Source organism: Podarcis liolepis, assembly GCF_965112155.1.
Source record: "Podarcis liolepis genome assembly, chromosome: 4".
NCBI classification, from domain to species: Eukaryota; Metazoa; Chordata; class Lepidosauria; order Squamata; family Lacertidae; genus Podarcis; species Podarcis liolepis.
Genome location: NC_139558.1, coordinates 99758868 through 99776786, shown reverse-complemented (window position 1 = coordinate 99776786; position 17919 = coordinate 99758868). Strand labels below are relative to the sequence as shown.

The 17919-nt window shown below is 45.8% G+C and overlaps 1 protein-coding gene across 1 annotated transcript; it reads left to right on the top strand.

Moving 5' to 3' along the window:
- The first annotated feature begins 3255 nt into the window (after positions 1-3255).
- LOC310705229 (sialidase-3-like) lies at positions 3256-14924 on the top strand. The gene is made up of 3 exons (XM_083499796.1): positions 3256-3548; positions 7204-7434; positions 13279-14924. Exons 1-3 carry the CDS (start codon positions 3510-3512, stop codon positions 14326-14328), a joined length of 1320 nt encoding a protein of 439 aa, XP_083355922.1. The 5' UTR covers positions 3256-3509; the 3' UTR covers positions 14329-14924.
- Positions 14925-17919: the final 2995 nt, after the last annotated feature.

Genomic DNA, 17919 nt, shown 5'->3' with positions numbered 1-17919 from the left:
GTTCTTCAAGGACTTGAGGAGAGTCCCAACGGTCCTGGAAAGACTGGGACGAGAAGGGAATAGTACTTTGTGCACAGAGTCAGACTATTGGCCTAGTTAGCCTCGGCCCAGTAGACCTGAAGGAGCATCTCCACCCCCATCGTTCTGCCCAGACACTGAGGTCCAGCTCCGAGGGCCTTCTGGAAGTTCCCTCCCTGCGAGAAGTGAGGTTACAGGGAACCAGGCAGAGGGCCTCCTCGGTGGTGGCACCCGTCCCGTGGAACGCCCTCCCATCAGATGTCAAGGAAATAAACAACTATCCGACTTTTAGAAGACATCTGAAGGCAGCCCTGTTTGGGGAAGCTTTTAACGTTTGATCTTTTATCGTGTTTTTAATATTCTGTTGGGAGCCGCCCAGAGTGGCTGGGGAAACCCAGCCAGATGGGCGGGGTATAAATAAATTATTATTTTTGCTGTTGATGTTTATTGTCTACACTGAATGTCAGTGGCTCTTCAGAGTTTGAGGCAAAGTTCTCTGTCTCAGCCTCATCTGGAGACGCCGTGATTGAACTTTGAGCCTTCTGTCCCTGCATGGGACTAAATATTGGAGCCTAAGCCAGACCTTTGTGCCAAAATCTTTATACAGTACTCAGTTTTGAACTCTTGTGCCAAAACGCTTGCAATCTGCTGTGCTTCTGTTATGTTGGATGAACTCAGCTTGGCTGGGAATGTATTATGTGTCAAACGCTACAAATGTAGATCAGTTTTCTACCACTTTTAACTGTCATGGCTTCCCTCAAAGGAGATGCTAAGATAGGGCTGCAAGCAACTTTGTTGAGCTATTTTTAAGCAAACCCCAATTTCGGTGCTGTCCTGGTTTCTACGTTTTGAAATATGGCGACCCTAGCTAAGAGCTTTCTTTGCTTTTTAAGCTAGCAGTGCTGTCAGCATGGGCGCCTTTGTCCATTTCACAGTAAGGTCTTATTGTGCTAAAATTATAGCTCAGCCAAATTTGAACAAGCCTTCTCAGCAACCTTCTTCCCTCTCTGGTGCAGCCATGAGGAGGAGATTGGAAGTTTAAGTTTCCATTTGTCTATTGTTTCCTGTGTTTGAACCTCGAGAAACTGTGGTTGGCCTTAACTGTGCTTTACTGAAACAACCAAACTTCAAAACGTTGTTTATGAAGTTGGCTTGTTTTCCTAAAGCAGTGGCGCATTCCCTGTTGCCCACCGTCTATGCCTTTGCTTGGTCCAGCTGTATTGCCCAAGTTTCTGGCACCAACGCCAGCCAAATCCCAGGACATTGCACTGTGAGCATGTGGGAAATAGAAGTGGAAGCTGTTAACGAACAATAGCCTACAGGGGATGTGTTTAAATAAAATGATCTGCTGTCAGTTCCGTTTTCCGCTTCCTTCTTTTTTTCTGGAGGGGTTTTTGCATACATCAAAAACCGTAGCACGCGGAACGCACACTGTATGGCCCAACGCCATGTGATGAATCTAAAAATCCTTTTCATGCTACCGGTTAGGAGAAAAACTGGTTTCTTCTCTGGGACAGGAGGAGTGAAAAGCATTGTGTGCCCCGCCCCAAAGCCTGCAGGAACAGGCAGGCTAAAAACTCATTTTTGTGGGCATCCCTTGTTTTATTGCATTGTTCAGCTGCCCAATGTCAAGATTTCAAACAAACAGTATCTAACACGCCCGTCTTGCTTCACCAAATGGGGTGACAGACATCTTGAGTAGGGATGGCGGAGAATTGAATACAGTCTGTATTTTTAACTGAACTATGAATCTGGATATGGATTTAAACAGGTATTTTCATATGGATTAAAAATATATATAGAGTGCCACCAGTCACACTGTATAAGAAAGAGATTTTGCAGGCACCCCTGGTTTTGACATTCTCTTCAAATTATTTTTTTAAATGCTAACAGACCTTTGCAGGTGTTTATTTTGTACTTTGCTTAACCCATCACCTTAATGATGGTCTTCTTTTTTTGGTAAATTGTGTTTTATGTATTATTACACCACACTCGTATTTTATTATATGGCTGTACAGAAATATTCCCCCCACCCCCGCCATTATTCAAGTCTCCTAGCGATGCAGCAATAAAACTGTAGCACATTTGCAAAGATAAGCAGAATCTGGCGTGCATTGCAGGGGGTTGGACTATATAAATTCAATCAATCAATAGAGGACCATTGGGTTTCTTTACAATTCTGTGAAAGCTGTGTCTCTCGGTAAAATATTGTTGTTGTTGTTTAGTCGTTTAGTCGTGTCCGCCTCTTCGTGACCCCCTGGACCAGAGCACGCCAGGCCCTCCTGTCTTCCACTGCCTCCCGCAGTTTGGTCAAACTCATGCTGGTAGCTTCAAGAACACCATCCAACCACCTCGTCCTCTGTTGTCCCCTTCTCCTTGTGCCCTCCAACTTTCCCAACATCAGGGTCTTTTCTCTTCTCGTGAGGTGGCCAAAGTCTTGGAGCCTCAGCTTCAAGATCTGTCCTTCCAGCGAGCACTCAGGGCTGATTTCCTTCAGAATGGAGAGGTTTTATCTTCTTGCAGTCCATGGGACTCTCAAGAGTCTCCTCCAGCACCAGAATTCAAAAGCATCACTTCTTTGGCGACCAGCCTTCTTTATGGTCCAGCTCTCACTTCCATACATCACTACTGGGAAAACCATAGCTTTAACTATACGGACCTTTGTTGGCAAGGTGATGTCTCTGCTTTTTAAGATGCTGTCTAGGTTTGTCATTGCTTTTCTCCCAAGAAGCAGGCGTCTTTTAATTTCATGGCTGCTGTCACCATCTGCAGTGATCATGGAGCCCAAGAAAGTAAAATCTCTCACTGCCTCCATTTCTTCCCCTTCTATCTGCCAGGAGGTGATGGGACCAGTGGCCATGATCTTCGTTTTTTTGATGTTGAGCTTCAGACCATATTTTGCACACTCCTCTTTCACCCTCAATAAAAGGTTCTTTAATTCCTCCTCACTTAAAATATTAGCTCTCAGTTAATTGGCAGCTCACAGTGGCTAAAGAGGGGAAGTTTTTACCCATTAACAATTCATAAATGGCTCATTTAACATACTCTGACGTTGCCTCTTGCTCATCTGCATGGGGCATAGGGAGAAAGCAAAAGTGTAGACTGACACACTGCCGCCAGCTTGCGGGTTGACTTTGAATTTCCTTCTGGTGCTTTGCAAAAAGCCTCTCCAAGGCTGGAGCTGCTAGCCATTATTTTCCATGGACTAACTCTATGGCTCCTGAAAGAGATCCTTTCCCCTGATTGGCCAAGCGGGGAACCGGATCCCAGCAGGCTGGCTGGCAGCCTGTGGAAGCTGCTGCCGAGCATTTATTTATATTTCTTGTTGCAAGTTGCGCTCAGCTGTTGCCAAAGCTGGGCTGTGCGCGCAGGCGAGGAAGCGCCTCTCCCTGGTCTCTCTTTCTCTCTCCTTGCAGGGTCGGATCCTGCGCCTGCGGATCGCGCTTCCCAAACCCCCAACCCAACCTCTAACCCAGCCCCCCCTCCTCCCCATGCTGGGTCTTTATGCACTGCGAGGAATCCGCTGCGCGGTGAGTGATGGATGGATGGGGAAGCGGGCAGCGCAGGGCATGCAATCAGTGCCAGATTTAGGTATAAGCTAAACAAGCTATAGCTTAGGGCCCCACTCTCTTGGCGGCCCCCAAAAAATTAAAGGGGGGGAAAACTGGAGGTAGAGTTCCGAAATATAAGATAAAAAAGAAATAAAATAAAAGCTACATACAGCAACAGTGTTTTGTGTTGTGTAGGCTCCTGTGATGTAAGTCATGGGCCCCGCCTGCTAGCCTGCTCCCTAAAATATCACTGGTTCCTCATTTCTATATATAGGGTGCCACCATTCTGCTGTTTATAATAATTAGTTGTTTGCATCCTATACAGTATTTACACCTATTATTGTTTCATGTTATGGCAAGTTTCTCGAGACTGGATTATGAGCCTTTGTAAATTGTGTTTCTCAAGGAACTTTTGTTATTGCCAAATGCCAATGTGTTTGCGTTATTAAGTTTGTTATGAATAAAAAAAAATCATTTTATGTTAGAGCTTAATACTTATTTCACTGTTAATATACTTATTAATTGTATTTCACTATTAATATACTTCTTTTTTCCTCCAATTTTTTTTATTGATTTTCCAAAGATTTTTTAAATAGACAAACAAACATAAATCTCAACCATATTTAAACCAAACTTGGTAACATTGTTGAGTGACTTCCTCGTATCCCCCTGGTTGAATTTCAGTGTGTATAATTTTAACGGTTTTCCAAAACCACTATTCTTATAAAATTAACATCTTTTTATTTTCCTTTCCAATTCAGTATTAAACATATTAATTCATCCCATTACTTGATTATGTCCTAACCCTATCTGTTATTTGCAAGCTTCACCAATTAATTTAACTTATTTAACTAAACAGTCTTTAAATTTCATCCATTCTTCCTGGTAATCCTCCTCCTTCTGGTCACGGACTATTCCAGTCAGGTTGGCTAGGTCCAAAAAGTCCATCATCTTCATCTGAATATACTTCTTCTTAATTGTATTTCAGTTCAACAGTTACTGTGATAAAATACATATTTTGTCATGTGCAAACGTCTTGAGATACCTATTAGGTCCATAAATTACCACATAGCATATATTCAACACAGAAAACAGGGACAATTTGTTGTGGGCAAAGGACAGCTGGACATATAAAGGGCCCAATTACCTTCAGCAGCTAGGGCCTCATCAAACCTAAATCCAGCCCGGCACACACCCTTTAATGAAGACCTCCAGGAATAGGGGCCCCTACTTAGAGTAGCAGAAGTAGCCGTAAATCCCTCTCCCCGCTGTCTAAGATTCTTGACCATCCCTTATTTTATTTTTTACCACCATTTCTTATGTCCAAGGATTTCATGACTCATTTATGCAGCATATGAAAAAAGTATTTTCATTTGGCTGTCCTGAATCTCACGCCAATCCACTAGCGTTATATGAGGAAAGAGAGAGGGAAATTCTCTCTTTCTAACATATCAGAGCCCTAATCAGTCAGTCCACCTTTGGAGCTGAAATCCTTTGAGGACTTTTTAAAATGGCTACCTACTTTTGGAGTGTTAAATTTGGATCTCTACCTCTTATCTATTTGGTGTTTGCACATTTATTAACTATTTCAAAAAATTTCCTTTTCTCCTTCTTTCATCCGCAAATTACCTTCAGAATACTATTTGGGAAGCTACTTCTACCCACCAAATCAAAAATTAAAATTACCTTCAGCTTGAATACTATTAAAATCAAAATGATGTGCCTGCCAAAGTTCAGAAACAAAAAGCCGCATACAGTACAGGGGTCAGCAAACTTTTTCAGCAGGGGGCCGGTCCACTGTCCCTCAGACCTTGTCGGGGGCCGGACTATATTGGGGGGGGGGAATGAACGAATTCCTATGCCCCACAAATAACCCAGAGAGGCATTTTAAATAAAAGGACACTTTCTACTCATGTAAAAACACGCTGATTCCCAGACCGTCCGTGGGCCGGATTTAGAAGGCGATTGGGCCGGATCCGGCCCCCGGGCCTTAGTTTCCCTACCCATGCCATGGACTGTGTGACCATCCTTTATTAGTCATATCCAGAGTCAGGCCCATTTGAATCAATGGACCAAACCAGCCATTCCATTGAAGTCGATGGGTCTGACTCTTTTGAGCGCGTCTTAGTTAGACATCGCCCTTAGTGGAGTAATTCATGGACAGGAATAGCAACTTATTGGTTTTGTTTTTATTTGTTTGTTGCATCAACACCCTACCTTTTCCTCCAGGGAGATCAAAGTGGTGTTTGGGGTTCTTCTCCCCCCCCCATTTGATCCTCACAAACCACCCTGTGAGGTAGGCGAGCCTGGGAGGGAATAATGGGTCTGAAATCACCCCGTGTTTATTATAAGGAAACTGGGGTTGGCTTTTACAGCCCGACTCCCCATCAAGGTCCGATCACCGGTCTGAGAACAGAGGCAACCAAAGAACAGAGCTAGCCGTCTTTCAGATGTGTGATTTATGCGCTCATATTATGAACATGCATTTTATTGATGTCACCTGAGAATTCACAGACCAAATGGGGGTTTGAACCCTGTCCTAGTCACACTGGCTTAATATTAATTCTATCATATTTTTTAACATTTTATTTCATCTAATGTTTATTGGATGGATTTCGCCCCTAAATTGATTTTTGAATTCTGAATTCATTGTTATTCACATTTTATACTGTATTTTATGCTGTTTTTTGTTGCATCAATTAAGTGTTTTAAATTTGTTGTTAGCCGCCCTGAGCCTGGTTTTCTGAACCGGGAAGGGCAGGGTATAAATAAAAAAATATTATTATTATTATTATTATTATTATTATTATTATTATTATTATGTAGACTACTTAGAAGTGGGTGGGTGTACATTAAAAATAAATCAATAAATAGGTGTGGTTTTTTAAAGTCTATTCTCCAAAGGGTAAAATGTGCCTCTCCTCACTTTTTGCATCTTTTCTTTCCAGAAAGAGGGTGGTCTTTCCCCTCTAGTCTCCAGCCCCCTCGCTTCCACAAAACAGTGGAAGCTTTAAACTTTGGAGCTTGCTGGTTGTTCCAATGAAGGATCGATAGTTTAGATCATCAGCTCCCAAATCTTTTGGGGCCATTCTCCAGCTTGGTTTCATAAATGCATCCACAGTACCTGGTACTCTGCAAAAAGCATCATCCAGAATAGCGGTTTGCATGGCCCACTATGGGAGATAATGGCACAGTGAAATTCAAAACAGTAACAACTTATTGCACATTTATTCAAAATCCAACCTACCGTACTTTGTTAAATTAAGTCAAGTTGTGTGGGGCCCCCAAAGGGCCCCCAAATTGTAATAATGTGGACCCCTGGGAGTGACTGAGGAAAGGGAGCTTACAGTAGCCTATCACTTTAAGAAACTGTTAAGAAACTGCTGAGAAAGTATTTCACTTTGGGAAGAGAGGAGCTAAAACGCTTATCGCAAGAACACAAGTAGCAGGTTCACACAGGCACAATACAAAGCACAATAGCCTCTGTAACAAAATGTATTGATGTAAGCTATGTCAGCAAATCAACCGGACCGATCTGAAGGTTTGTGCTTCTGCTAGACGCGCAGGAACGCTAAAAGGAAATGTAACTAAATAAGTTCTGGCTTTCAAGCTCTCTCCTTTCCCCGTCTCCTAGAATATTTCTGCATGCCCAGAAAACATGGCCGAGGCTCAGGCTGGCTCTGGGAAGGTGACTCTTTTCAGCCAGAAAAAACGAGGGGGTCTCACCTACCGCATCCCGGCGCTGCTTTACCTGCCCTCCGAGTCCACCTTCCTGGCGTTTGCAGAAGAGCGCTCATCCCCCCGAGACGAAGATGCTAAGTTCCTGGTGATGAGGCGAGGGCGGAAGGAAGGAACGTCCGTTCAGGTAACGCCAGGAGCAGAAAGCGTAACGCTGCTATTCTTTCATTGCACGTTTCTTTACTTTCTTACTATATACAATAAATGTAAGGCTGTCGTCACGCAGCAGTTCATGGGCCTGCCAACTCCAGCGTGACAGCAGGGTGGCAGGCAGCTCAGGTAAGTTGTTTAATGAAGGTGGGGAGGTGCTCTGTGCACTATGTATAATGAGGGGAAATGCTCTCTGAAGCAAGTCCCCCAGCTGGGAAGGGAGGCTTCCCGTTGCCTAACTGAGAGATCCCTGCCCCCTCCTGTTTGCACACAAGCTCTGATAGGCAGCATGAAGCCTCCCTTCACAGCTTAGTTGCTGGGGTCAGGGAAGGTGGAGGCAGCCCGGAAGCTGCGTCTTCAAGCCCCTGCACAACCATCACATGGGGACTTCTGAGCAGCTCCTGAAGCCAGCCAGAGCCAACTGCTCCGGGCTACTGAGACTGTTGCCGCTGCGTTTCCTGGGGCCATTAGATGAAATCCAGGGACATTCAGGGGATGGAATTTGTCCGGGGACTTATTCGCAAATCCGGGGACTGTCCCTGGGAAACCGGGACGTCTGGTAACCCTTCTGTGGAGGCCAGTTCTGGGTCCACACGTCCTTCCACAGTGGGGACATAGGTTTCCGGGTGGGAGTTGATCATGGTGTGGATTTGCTAAGCGTGCCTTCCTCTTAGCGTGTTTCTCCCTTGCGTCCTGAGTTCGAGTGTCTTCAAAGCCCGTGACACCTTTAGTAAAAGCTGCTCTCCAACTGCAGTGCTTGCAGGCCAGTGTTTCCCAATTTTCTGTGCTTATGTTGCATTTTATATATATATAGATTTCCCCTGAGAGTGCCTTTAAAGCTCTTTTGTTGTATTTCGCTTTCTTTTCAGAAAATGCTTTGTCCCAAATTACATTATGCCATTGTGTACAACCCTGTATTTATAATAATGATATGCACACATGGAACTAGATTTTTAAAAAACCTACGGTCTTTGCTAATAACAATTTACAAACAGTCGTCCCTTGGATCTCAAATGCCTTGGCTCCTGAACAAATCGGCTCCCAAACGATCGAAACCCAATGGTGAGTGTTCCGGTTTTCGAAGCATTTTCGGAAGTCGACCGTCCGGCGCGGCTTCTGATTGGCTACAGGAGCTTCCTGCAGCCAATCGGAAGTCGCGTTTTGGTTTCCGAAGATTTTGGAATTCAAAAGGACTTCTGGAACAGATTCTGTTCGACTTCCAAGGTAACGACTGTACAATGAAATTCAGACAAAACCTAAATTCAGATAAATTTGACTGGATTTGTGGCTGCAACAATCGGATCCAAGTAATTCAAGTAATTGTCCCGTTTGGCTCCCTGACTTCATGAGCAACAGATATATGACATAGATTCTTCCACGTGTGGCTATAAAGAGTCTGTTCCATATGCCTTCTGCCCACATTTTAAAAAAAGGAATGGAAAGATAGGGTTAACAGCTTGCCAGTCAGGCTGAGCGACTGACAGCTGTTCCGGTCTGTGTATATTTATGCCGCTGACTCAATAAGTAACTTGAAGCCTTGCTGGGAACTTGCCCTGGTAACACTGGGGGTTTGGGTTTGAGTCCCGGTATATGATAGCGGAAGCAAGCAGACACTCCTACAAGAAAAAGGGCAAATTTGCTAATCCTGCATCAACTTTCCAGGGATCAAGTTTGAGATACTTTTTAAAAAAACAATATCCAGGCAAGGCCTCTCAGCTCTGTCCTCTCCAAATCCAAGCCACCGAAATGCTTCTCTTCTCCTTCTGGGAAGTTTCATTTTCTTCAACTGTATTAATTTACAAAGCCCTGAACAATTTCGGTCTAGGATACCGCGGGGATCACCAGAACCCTGATATCTCAGCTCGATCACTGGGATCATTTGCAGGAGCATTGTTCGTCATTCCCCGAGACAGAGAGGCTCATCTGACAGCAGCAATAAACCTAGCTTTTAGTGTCAAACGTCCCAGTCCTATGGAACTCTCTGCCACTGGAGATTCTGGTCACCAGTGATGGGACAGACAGGAGGCGGATTTAGTGATGCAATGCCCCCTTTAAAAAAAGCTCAAAAGCCTTGGGAAATCCCCCCCCCCAAAAAAGCTCAACAACTCTGTGCCATCTCCCCCATTTTCTAAAATTTGTGTCCCCCCAAATAGGGGGCATCTTGTAGATGGAAAAGTACGCAGGGCTGTCTTAAGTATATGTGGCGCCAGGTTGCCCAGTCCCAGGCGCTTCCACCGACGGGCGGGCTCTTCCCCAGACTCAACTCTCGGGCCCCGGACTCTCGGCCTGGTGCCCCTGAGAGCCCAGCGCCCGGGTGCCCCACACCCCTAGCGCCTATGGGGAAGCCGGCCCTGAAAGTACAGTATATAGGAATAGGTTAACGGTCTGAGTGTTTGGTAGCGCTGCCCTCCTTGAACACACAGCCTGCGCGGAGTTCGAGAAGGGAGTGGAATTTAAACCTCTATTTAAAGATACCCGAAAATAGATGGTGTGCTCACTCCAACGGCGCTTGACTCCCAAATTAAAAACCCCAAAGCCTTTTTCGAGCGCTGGGATGCCACTTCTGTCCTCAGCAAAAAGTACGATTATGCTCAGACAAGGATGTCCATTGTTAAATTTGGAACATATTTAAATCACCTATTATCCATTCATTGTAAAATCACAAGTACTTTTAAAACCCTGCTAATGTATTAACCTGTGTACGATGCTCCTGTATATATGCAATAAGCATCTTCCATTTTTCCTTGAATTTGTTGTCATCTCTTCCCCTTAATTTCATTGTCAGTTTTGCCATTTATATAACAATAACAACAACAATATTAATAATAATTTATTATTTATACCCTGCCAATCTGGCTGAGTTTCCCCAGCCACTCTGGGCGGCTCCCAGTCAAGTGTTAAAAACAATACAGCATTAAATATTAAAAACTTCCCTAAACATTTCAAAATATTCCATTAATTTAACTTGCCAATCTTCTTTAGCTGGGACACCTTCTTCTTTCCAATATTGTGCTAATACTGTCCGTGCAGCCGTAGCTGCATACATAAATAGATTCTTTTGTGATTTTGGTAAGTCCGCTCCTGGGCCGAGCGGGAATTTGCACCCCGGCCTCGCTGGTTCCTAGTCCAACACTCTAACCACTGCACCACAGCGAAGCGAGGGAAATATCTGGGCTTACTCTCTAACTCAGGGGTTGTCAACCTGGTCTCTGTCAGGAGCTCATCCTACACTCGAGTAGGACCCTGGCAGAGACACATGCCCGACTGGCATGTTCTCTCCCTCCTGGTCGATTGTTCGGGAGCTTCGAAAGCTTTCTTCAACCCGAACATCACAGCGACCGATGCCAACCGACACCAGCACACTTAGGGATCCGCAGAGTCTTCGCAGCTTGCGTAACAGACCTCAGCAACTCAGCATTTTGGCTAATCTACTTTATTTACATATACCGTATTTTTCGCTCTATAACACGCACCTGACCATAACACGCACATCGTTTTTAGAGGAGGAAAACAAGGGAAAAAATATTCTGAATGAAACAGTGGACGTATCATTTTTGTGCTTCATGCTGTGGCCACAGACATGTGATCTGATGGTGAATTTGGGGTGACCCAATGCAGAAATCCTGAGAATCCCTGTGGATCCATGCTTTGTAACCACGTTTTTGCACCATTGCAGCCCCAGGCAACAGTGGGTGCGTGATTTTTTTTTGGGGGGGGGGACAGGCTGTAGCCATGGACATGCTATGTGCTCTGATGGTGAATTTTGGCTGACCCAATGCAAAGATCCTGAGGATCCATGTGGATCCATGCTTTGTAACCACGTTTTTGCACCATTGCAGCCCCAGGCAACAATGGGTGTGTGATTTTGGGGGGGCAGGCTGTAGCCATGGACATGCTGTGTGCTCTGATGGTGAATTTGGGGTGACCCAATGCAAAGATCCTGAGGATCCATGTGGATCCATGCTTTGTAACCACATTTTAAGTGGGGAGGGAAGGAAAAACACAGAAGGCTAAGAATGCAGGAGAGGGCTATAACGTGAGGAAAGGAAGGCAAAAGTTTCCCCCCACCCACCCACCCAAGCCAGCCAGCGTGCGCTCTCTCTCTCTCTCTCTCTCCCTCCCACCAGCATGACAGAAGAAAGCATTTTATCTGCATTAAGAACTATTTAGCAGCGAAACCTAAGCTTTGCCATCCCTTAAGAGGTACAGACACTGTAATCTTCCAGATCGCATGAATTTACAGGCAAAACACTGTTTAAGGATTTCATCCTTTTAAATGGAAGAAAGCATATTTGAATGCTGTGTGTCTCCAAAAACAAAAAGTAGGAAGTCAAATCAGAATTTTAAGCCGAACCTGTAATCTCTCTTCCCTTCACATACATTGTTCCCTCCGGAGCAGGGACAGGATAGAGCGACGCTCTGCTCTCCTCTCTACTTGCCTGGAGGGGAGGGGCTTTCCCTGCTCTTTGTTCCGTTTGAGCAAACACAGCAACGAAACAGAGCAGGGTGGGCAGAGAGACCCTGAGGCAGAATGCAGGAAAGCAACAGCTTTCTCACGGAGCTCCCTTCTCCCTGAAGCGCGGTTTGATTTTTGCCTCATTTTTCGGCTCCAGGGAGCACACGTTCGCTCCATAACACGCACAGACATTTCCCCTTCCTTTTTAGGAGCAAAAATCTGCGTGTTATAGAGCGAAAAATACGGTATACCTGAAGGAGCGTCCAGTGCCGAGGGCCTTAATGGCGGTTCCCTCACTGCGAGAAGCCAAGTTACAGGGAACCAGGCAGAGGGCTTTCTCGGTAGTGGCGCCCTCCCTGTGGAATGCCCTCCCACCAGATGTCAAAGAGAAAACAACTACCAAACTTTTAGAAGACATCTGAAGGCAGCCCTCTTTAGGGAAGATTTTAATGTTTAATAGGTTATTGTATTTTAGTGTTTTGTTGGAAGCCACCCAGAGTGGCTGGGGAAACCCAGCCAGATGGGCGGGGTATAAATAATATATTATTGTTGTCGTTATTATTATTATTATTATTATTATTATTATTATTACTATTACTATTAACACAGAGAGAGCACTGCAACATCGCTCCCTCTCTCTCTAGCATCGGATAGAGAAAGAACAAAGGACAGTAGTCCCACTTCACGCAACACAGTAACACAAATATCTTGTCTCCGTCACTTCCCACTCTGTGGAGTCAAAACACATACCGTCATGTGAAAGACAACAGTCTCATGACTGCAATCATGGAGCAGGAATTCTAACAGTCCCTACCACCCACTAATGGGCGTTTCAGGATTCTAGGTGGGCGGTAGGGGGTTCTACGGCACAAGCTGAATACTCCTTCCATCGAGCACTGGTGGGCGGTAAGGAAATTTTACCATCAAGAAAGATGCATTAGTGGGCAGTAGGTATTAAAAGCTTGACTATGCTCAAAGGGACGCGGGTGGCGCTATGGGTTAAACCACAGAGCCTAGGACTTGCTGATCAGAAGGTCAGCAGTTTGAATCCCCATGACGGGGTGAGCTCCCGTTGCTTGGTTCCTGCTCTTGCCCACCTAGCAGTTCGAAAGCACGTCAAGTGCAAGTAGATAAATAGGTACCGCTCTGGCGGGAAGGTAAACGGCGTTTCCGTGCGCTGCTCTGGTTCGCCAGAAGCAGTTTAGTCATGCTGGCCACATGACCCGGAAAGCTGTACGCCGGCTCCCTCGGCCGATAAAGCGAGATGAGCGCCGCAACCCCAGAGTCGTCCGCGACTGGACCTAACGGTCAGGGGTCCCTTTACCCTTACCTGTGCTCTAACTCATCCTCTGCTTTGTATTTCAGTGGGGTCCTCAGGAACCGCTGGAGACAGCCGTCCTGCCCAACCACCGCACCATGAACCCCTGCCCCGTATTCGAGAGGAAGAGCGGCACCCTTTTCCTCTTCTTCATCTGTGTGGAGAAATACATCACGGAACGGCACCAGATCAGCACGGGGAGGAACGCCGCCAGGCTCTGCTACGTCTCCAGCCAAGATGGCGGCCGCACCTGGAGCCAGGCGACTGACCTGACCGAGGCGGTCATTGGCAGAGAGCTGACCAATTGGGCCACGTTTGCCGTCGGCCCGGGCCACGGCGTCCAGCTCAGCTCCGGCCGCCTGGTGATCCCGGCATACGCTTATTACATCCACAAGCGCTTGTTTGGGCGCCCTCTGGAGTGCTGGATCAAGCCCCACTGCCTCACTTTCTACAGCGACGACGGTGGGCAGAGCTGGTCGCGCAGCCCGCTCCTCGAGGCCTTGCTGACCTCCGAGTGCCAGGTGGCTGAGCTGTCGTGCCCGGACGACAGCCGGGTCCTCTACTGCAACGCCCGCAGCCTCCACAACTACCGGGTCGGGGCGCTGTGCACCGACAACGGCCACCAGTTTGTCAGCCCCTCCCTGTGCGAGGAGTTGTGCGAGTCTCCCCACGGTTGCCAGGGCAGCGTGGTGAGCTTCTCCCCTCAGCTGGAGCCGTTGGATCTGGGCCGGAAGAAAGACGGGGCCAAGTTGTCGGGTCTCGATCTCTCCTCGGCCCCCCTCAAGGGTGCCAGGTCGTGGCTGCTCTTCTCCCACCCCACAAAAAGGCACAAGCGTGTGGATCTGGGCATCTATCTCAACACCTCTCCGTTGGAGAAGGGCTGCTGGAAAACTCCGTGGGTGCTGAACAAAGGGCCCAGCGGGTATTCGGACCTGGCCGTGTGCGAGGAGGGCGAGTCGGTGATGTTTGGGTGTCTGTTTGAGTGTGGGGTGTCCTGCGAGTGTGAAGAGATCGCCTTCCAACTGTTCACGGGTGTCGAGCTCCTGAGGAACGTGAGGGAAAGCTGCTGTGGTCCCTCTTCTCCCTCGGAAGCATAGGTGCTCAGGGACGTTTAGCACCCCAGGACAGAAAATGCGGGTGCTCTCCCTTGCCTCTCCTATGTCTCCGCCTTTATATTATACGGTGTAGGCTTTGGAAAACAACCGTCGTTTTTGGGTGACGATAAACAGGCCCTCGCTTCTGCCTCCTTGAAAGCAGCCAAACAAAAAAGAAATATAGTGGTACCTTGGTTCTCAAACTTAATCTGTTCCGGAAGTCCATTCCAAAACCAAAGCGTTCCAAAACCAAGGCACGCTTCCCCATAGAAAGTAATGCAAAAGGGATTAATCCGTTCCAGACTTTTAAAATCAACCCCTTAAACAGCAATTTAACCTGAATTTTACTATCTAATGAGACCATTGATCCATAAAATGAAAGTAATAATCAATGTACTGTACTATAAAATAAATAAGATGGTATTGTAGATGATGAAAACTAAAATTATTATTTTTTCTTACCTGCACTGATGATTGTCATTGTTTGGATGGGGGGCTTTTATCCATTTCCACAGTCACACAATCAATCAATCAGTAGCTGAACTGGGTCCCACACAGTGACAGAATCAAATTGTCCAAAAAAGCCTCAAAAACAAAAACGCAGAATAAATAGCAAAAACAAAAGCGCCTAACTAAATCCATTCTGGAAGTCCATTTGACTTTCAAAATGTTCGAAAACCAAGGCGCAGCTTCTGATTGGTGCGGGTGCCCTGGAAACAATCGCCGACAGCTGCATTGGATGTTCGGCTTCCGAAAAACGTCTGAAAACCGGAACACTTAACTTCCGGGTTTTCGGCGTTTGAGAACCAAGGCGTCTGAGAACCAAGGTACCACTGTACTGCATCTTCTGCGTAATTATATTGATAAATCAAAAGGGGCGCTCTACAATTCAAGGTTGTTGTGATTTCTTTCTTTTTTACCTCGGGACTCTCTTTTTCACCATCGCTGACGGCTGCCTCCTGTTGGTCACAAGATACGTCTCACCCTTCCATGTCCTGGGGCCTAAAATGATATATAAACAGCACTGCATTGTTCAGAATCGGCTCATTTCCGCCTTTGCTGCCTTCTACTTCTGTACACGAAAGGAGGAACTTTTCAAAGTTCAAAAACGGATGGGCAATGCCATACCCTCTGGGATTTTTGGCACCGGAACTGGCAATCTTCATTTTTTGCCTGAGCTCTTGCACATACGCGAAAGCATGGGGACGTCTGTAATTTTGGAAAAGATCAGAGTCACCCCAAAAGCAAGGCAGTGCTTGTGGGGGGTTCCTAAATATGCAGAAATGTATATGTTACAGTTTTTTTTTAAAAAAACCCATAATAAGCCCTTGAGCTTCCAGGTTCTGTGGGGTGTTAAAGGCCCAGACCAGAGACACAGGAGATCTAGAGCAGGTCATCTCATTTTCTCTCCTGGTCTGCCCCGCAGAGGTCCTTAAGGTCCATGAATAACCATAGTTTAGAGGTCCCGGGCCCTAAGGAAGTCAGGCTATCCTCCACCAGGGCCAGGGCCTTCTCAGTGATGGCTCCAACCGGGTAGAGTGCTCTGTCCCATGAGACCAGGGCCCTGCAGGATTTAACCTCCTTCCGCAGGGTCTGTAAGACAGAGCTCTTCCGCCTGGCTTTCAATTTGAACTTAGCCTGATCTTTTATTCCCCTTCCCTCCCGCCCTCTCCCCTTTTTATGAAGATTCCCCACTATGAGATCCCACAGCTAATTCTCCCCTGGTCTCCTCACTGGCCCAAATAGGACTAATTTAGCCAGCTAGCCCTGGTGATCATCTAATGTATATTGGATGGATTTCCCCCCTAAATTGATTTTTGAATTCTGAATTTATTGTTATTCACATTTTATACTGTATTTTATGCTGGTTTTTTTGTTGCATCAATTAAGTGTTTTAAATTTGTTGTTAGCCGCCCTGAGCCTGGTTTTCTGAACCGGGAAGGGCCGGGGTATAAATAAAAAAATATTATTATTATTATTTATTATAGAGAAGGGACTTCTGGGTTCGCAGCAAATGACAAAGCCAGGAGTTTCAGCATCTTCTGTTAGCTTTGCGGTTGGTGCTGTTCCCCAACTACGCTGAAAGCCTTAGTTTATGGACTTCTCCTCACTTCTGCCCAAGAAGGGTGCAGAAAGTGAAGAAATTGGGAGGATGCCTAAAGAATGGAGTCCAAGTCCGTACTTGAGGGAGACGATGAATGAGGGTGGTTGCCTCATTGCAAAACAAACCAAAATTACAGCAAACACGACTGTGCAAAATAGAGATGTCTTGAGCCTGTTAGGACGGATGCATAAAATGTCCACAACAGCTCTCTGTCTCACACACAAATTTCTGTGCCTTCTAAAGAAAGGAGCTGCATTTGAAATAAGTCCCAGATGTGTGTTTTTGGGTTATTTGAGTATCCTGTTCCCTGACTCCTGCAAGATGTCACTCAGTTTGGGCCCAGCGGTTCATTTTCCTGTGGCAACGAGATGGTGGCCTTTCATGGCTTTCTGATTTGCCTTGATCAACAGTGCTAGAAAACAGGAATTAATTATTATTATTATTTATTATTATTAGCATCACAGTCGTACCTTGGATCTCAAACGCCTTGCGAGTCGAACATTTTGGCTTCTGAACGCCGTAAACCCAGAAGTGAATGTTTCAGTTTGCGGACGTTCTTTGGAACCCGAATATCCGACATGGCTTCCGATTGGATGTAGGAGCTTCTTGCAGCCAATCAGAAGCCGCGCCTTGGTTTCCGAATGTTGTGGAAGTCAACTGGACTTCCGGAACAGATTCCGTTCAACTTCTGAGGTACCACTGTATTATTATTATTATTATTATTATTATTATTATTATTATTATTACCACCACCATCATTTTACTGACATTTACATTTACTTACCTACAGTATTTTTATATATATATACATTTTTATTGGGGTTTTTTTTTACATATCATTTCCAACATTCATTTAACATAACTTCTTATCTAATACAATATTTTAGACGTCCGTCAACCACCTCTGATGATTTTCCGTTCTTTATCACTTATTCTGCATTTCTTAATTTCTCTATTACTCTTAATTACCATTAACTGATAATTCTCTTCATGGTCTGGACCCCCAGAGTGGCTTACGGAGATCTGTAGTTAACACAGATCCCGTCTTCAGGCTTGCATTCTGAAAGGCATGACACACAAGGAAAAGAGGGTGGGAATGGAGGAGGAATGAAAAAGAGCAAACTCTAGCGCCAGTTCTTAAAGTTACATATCACATGTGCCGGCCTACAGGTTAGCTGGCACCATGTTGGCCAAAGGCTTGTGGCTTGTGAGTTCTGTCCCTCTTATTTGTGGGGGATAGCGTGATACTACCCAATTCTGCTTAGTGTAGCAACATCTTGTATCGCATGCTGTTCCTGTCTCTGGCTTCGCATGGCACTGTATGAAGTCCTGGCACACGTGCTGGCGATAACTTCGGATAATTGCTCTGCCCATGCTCCACCTCAGATCTCTCCCGCTTCCTGTTGCAGTTCATCTCCTTAAGGAACAACAACGCTACTTCCCGTATCTGGAAATCTAGCTCATCAGGGGAGATAGCCTGTACTAAACCT

What these genes read in the sequence shown, in the direction of transcription:
- LOC310705229 (XM_083499796.1), top strand. Translation starts at nt 3,510, where the DNA reads ATGCTGGGTCTTTATGCACTGCGAGGAATCCGCTGCGCG. An exon ending in TGCGAGGAATCCGCTGCGCG is followed by an intron (nt 3,549 to 7,203) that starts GTGAGTGATGGA and finishes CCCGTCTCCTAG; the next exon opens with AATATTTCTGCATGCCCAGA. An exon ending in AGGAAGGAACGTCCGTTCAG is followed by an intron (nt 7,435 to 13,278) that starts GTAACGCCAGGA and finishes TTTGTATTTCAG; the next exon opens with TGGGGTCCTCAGGAACCGCT.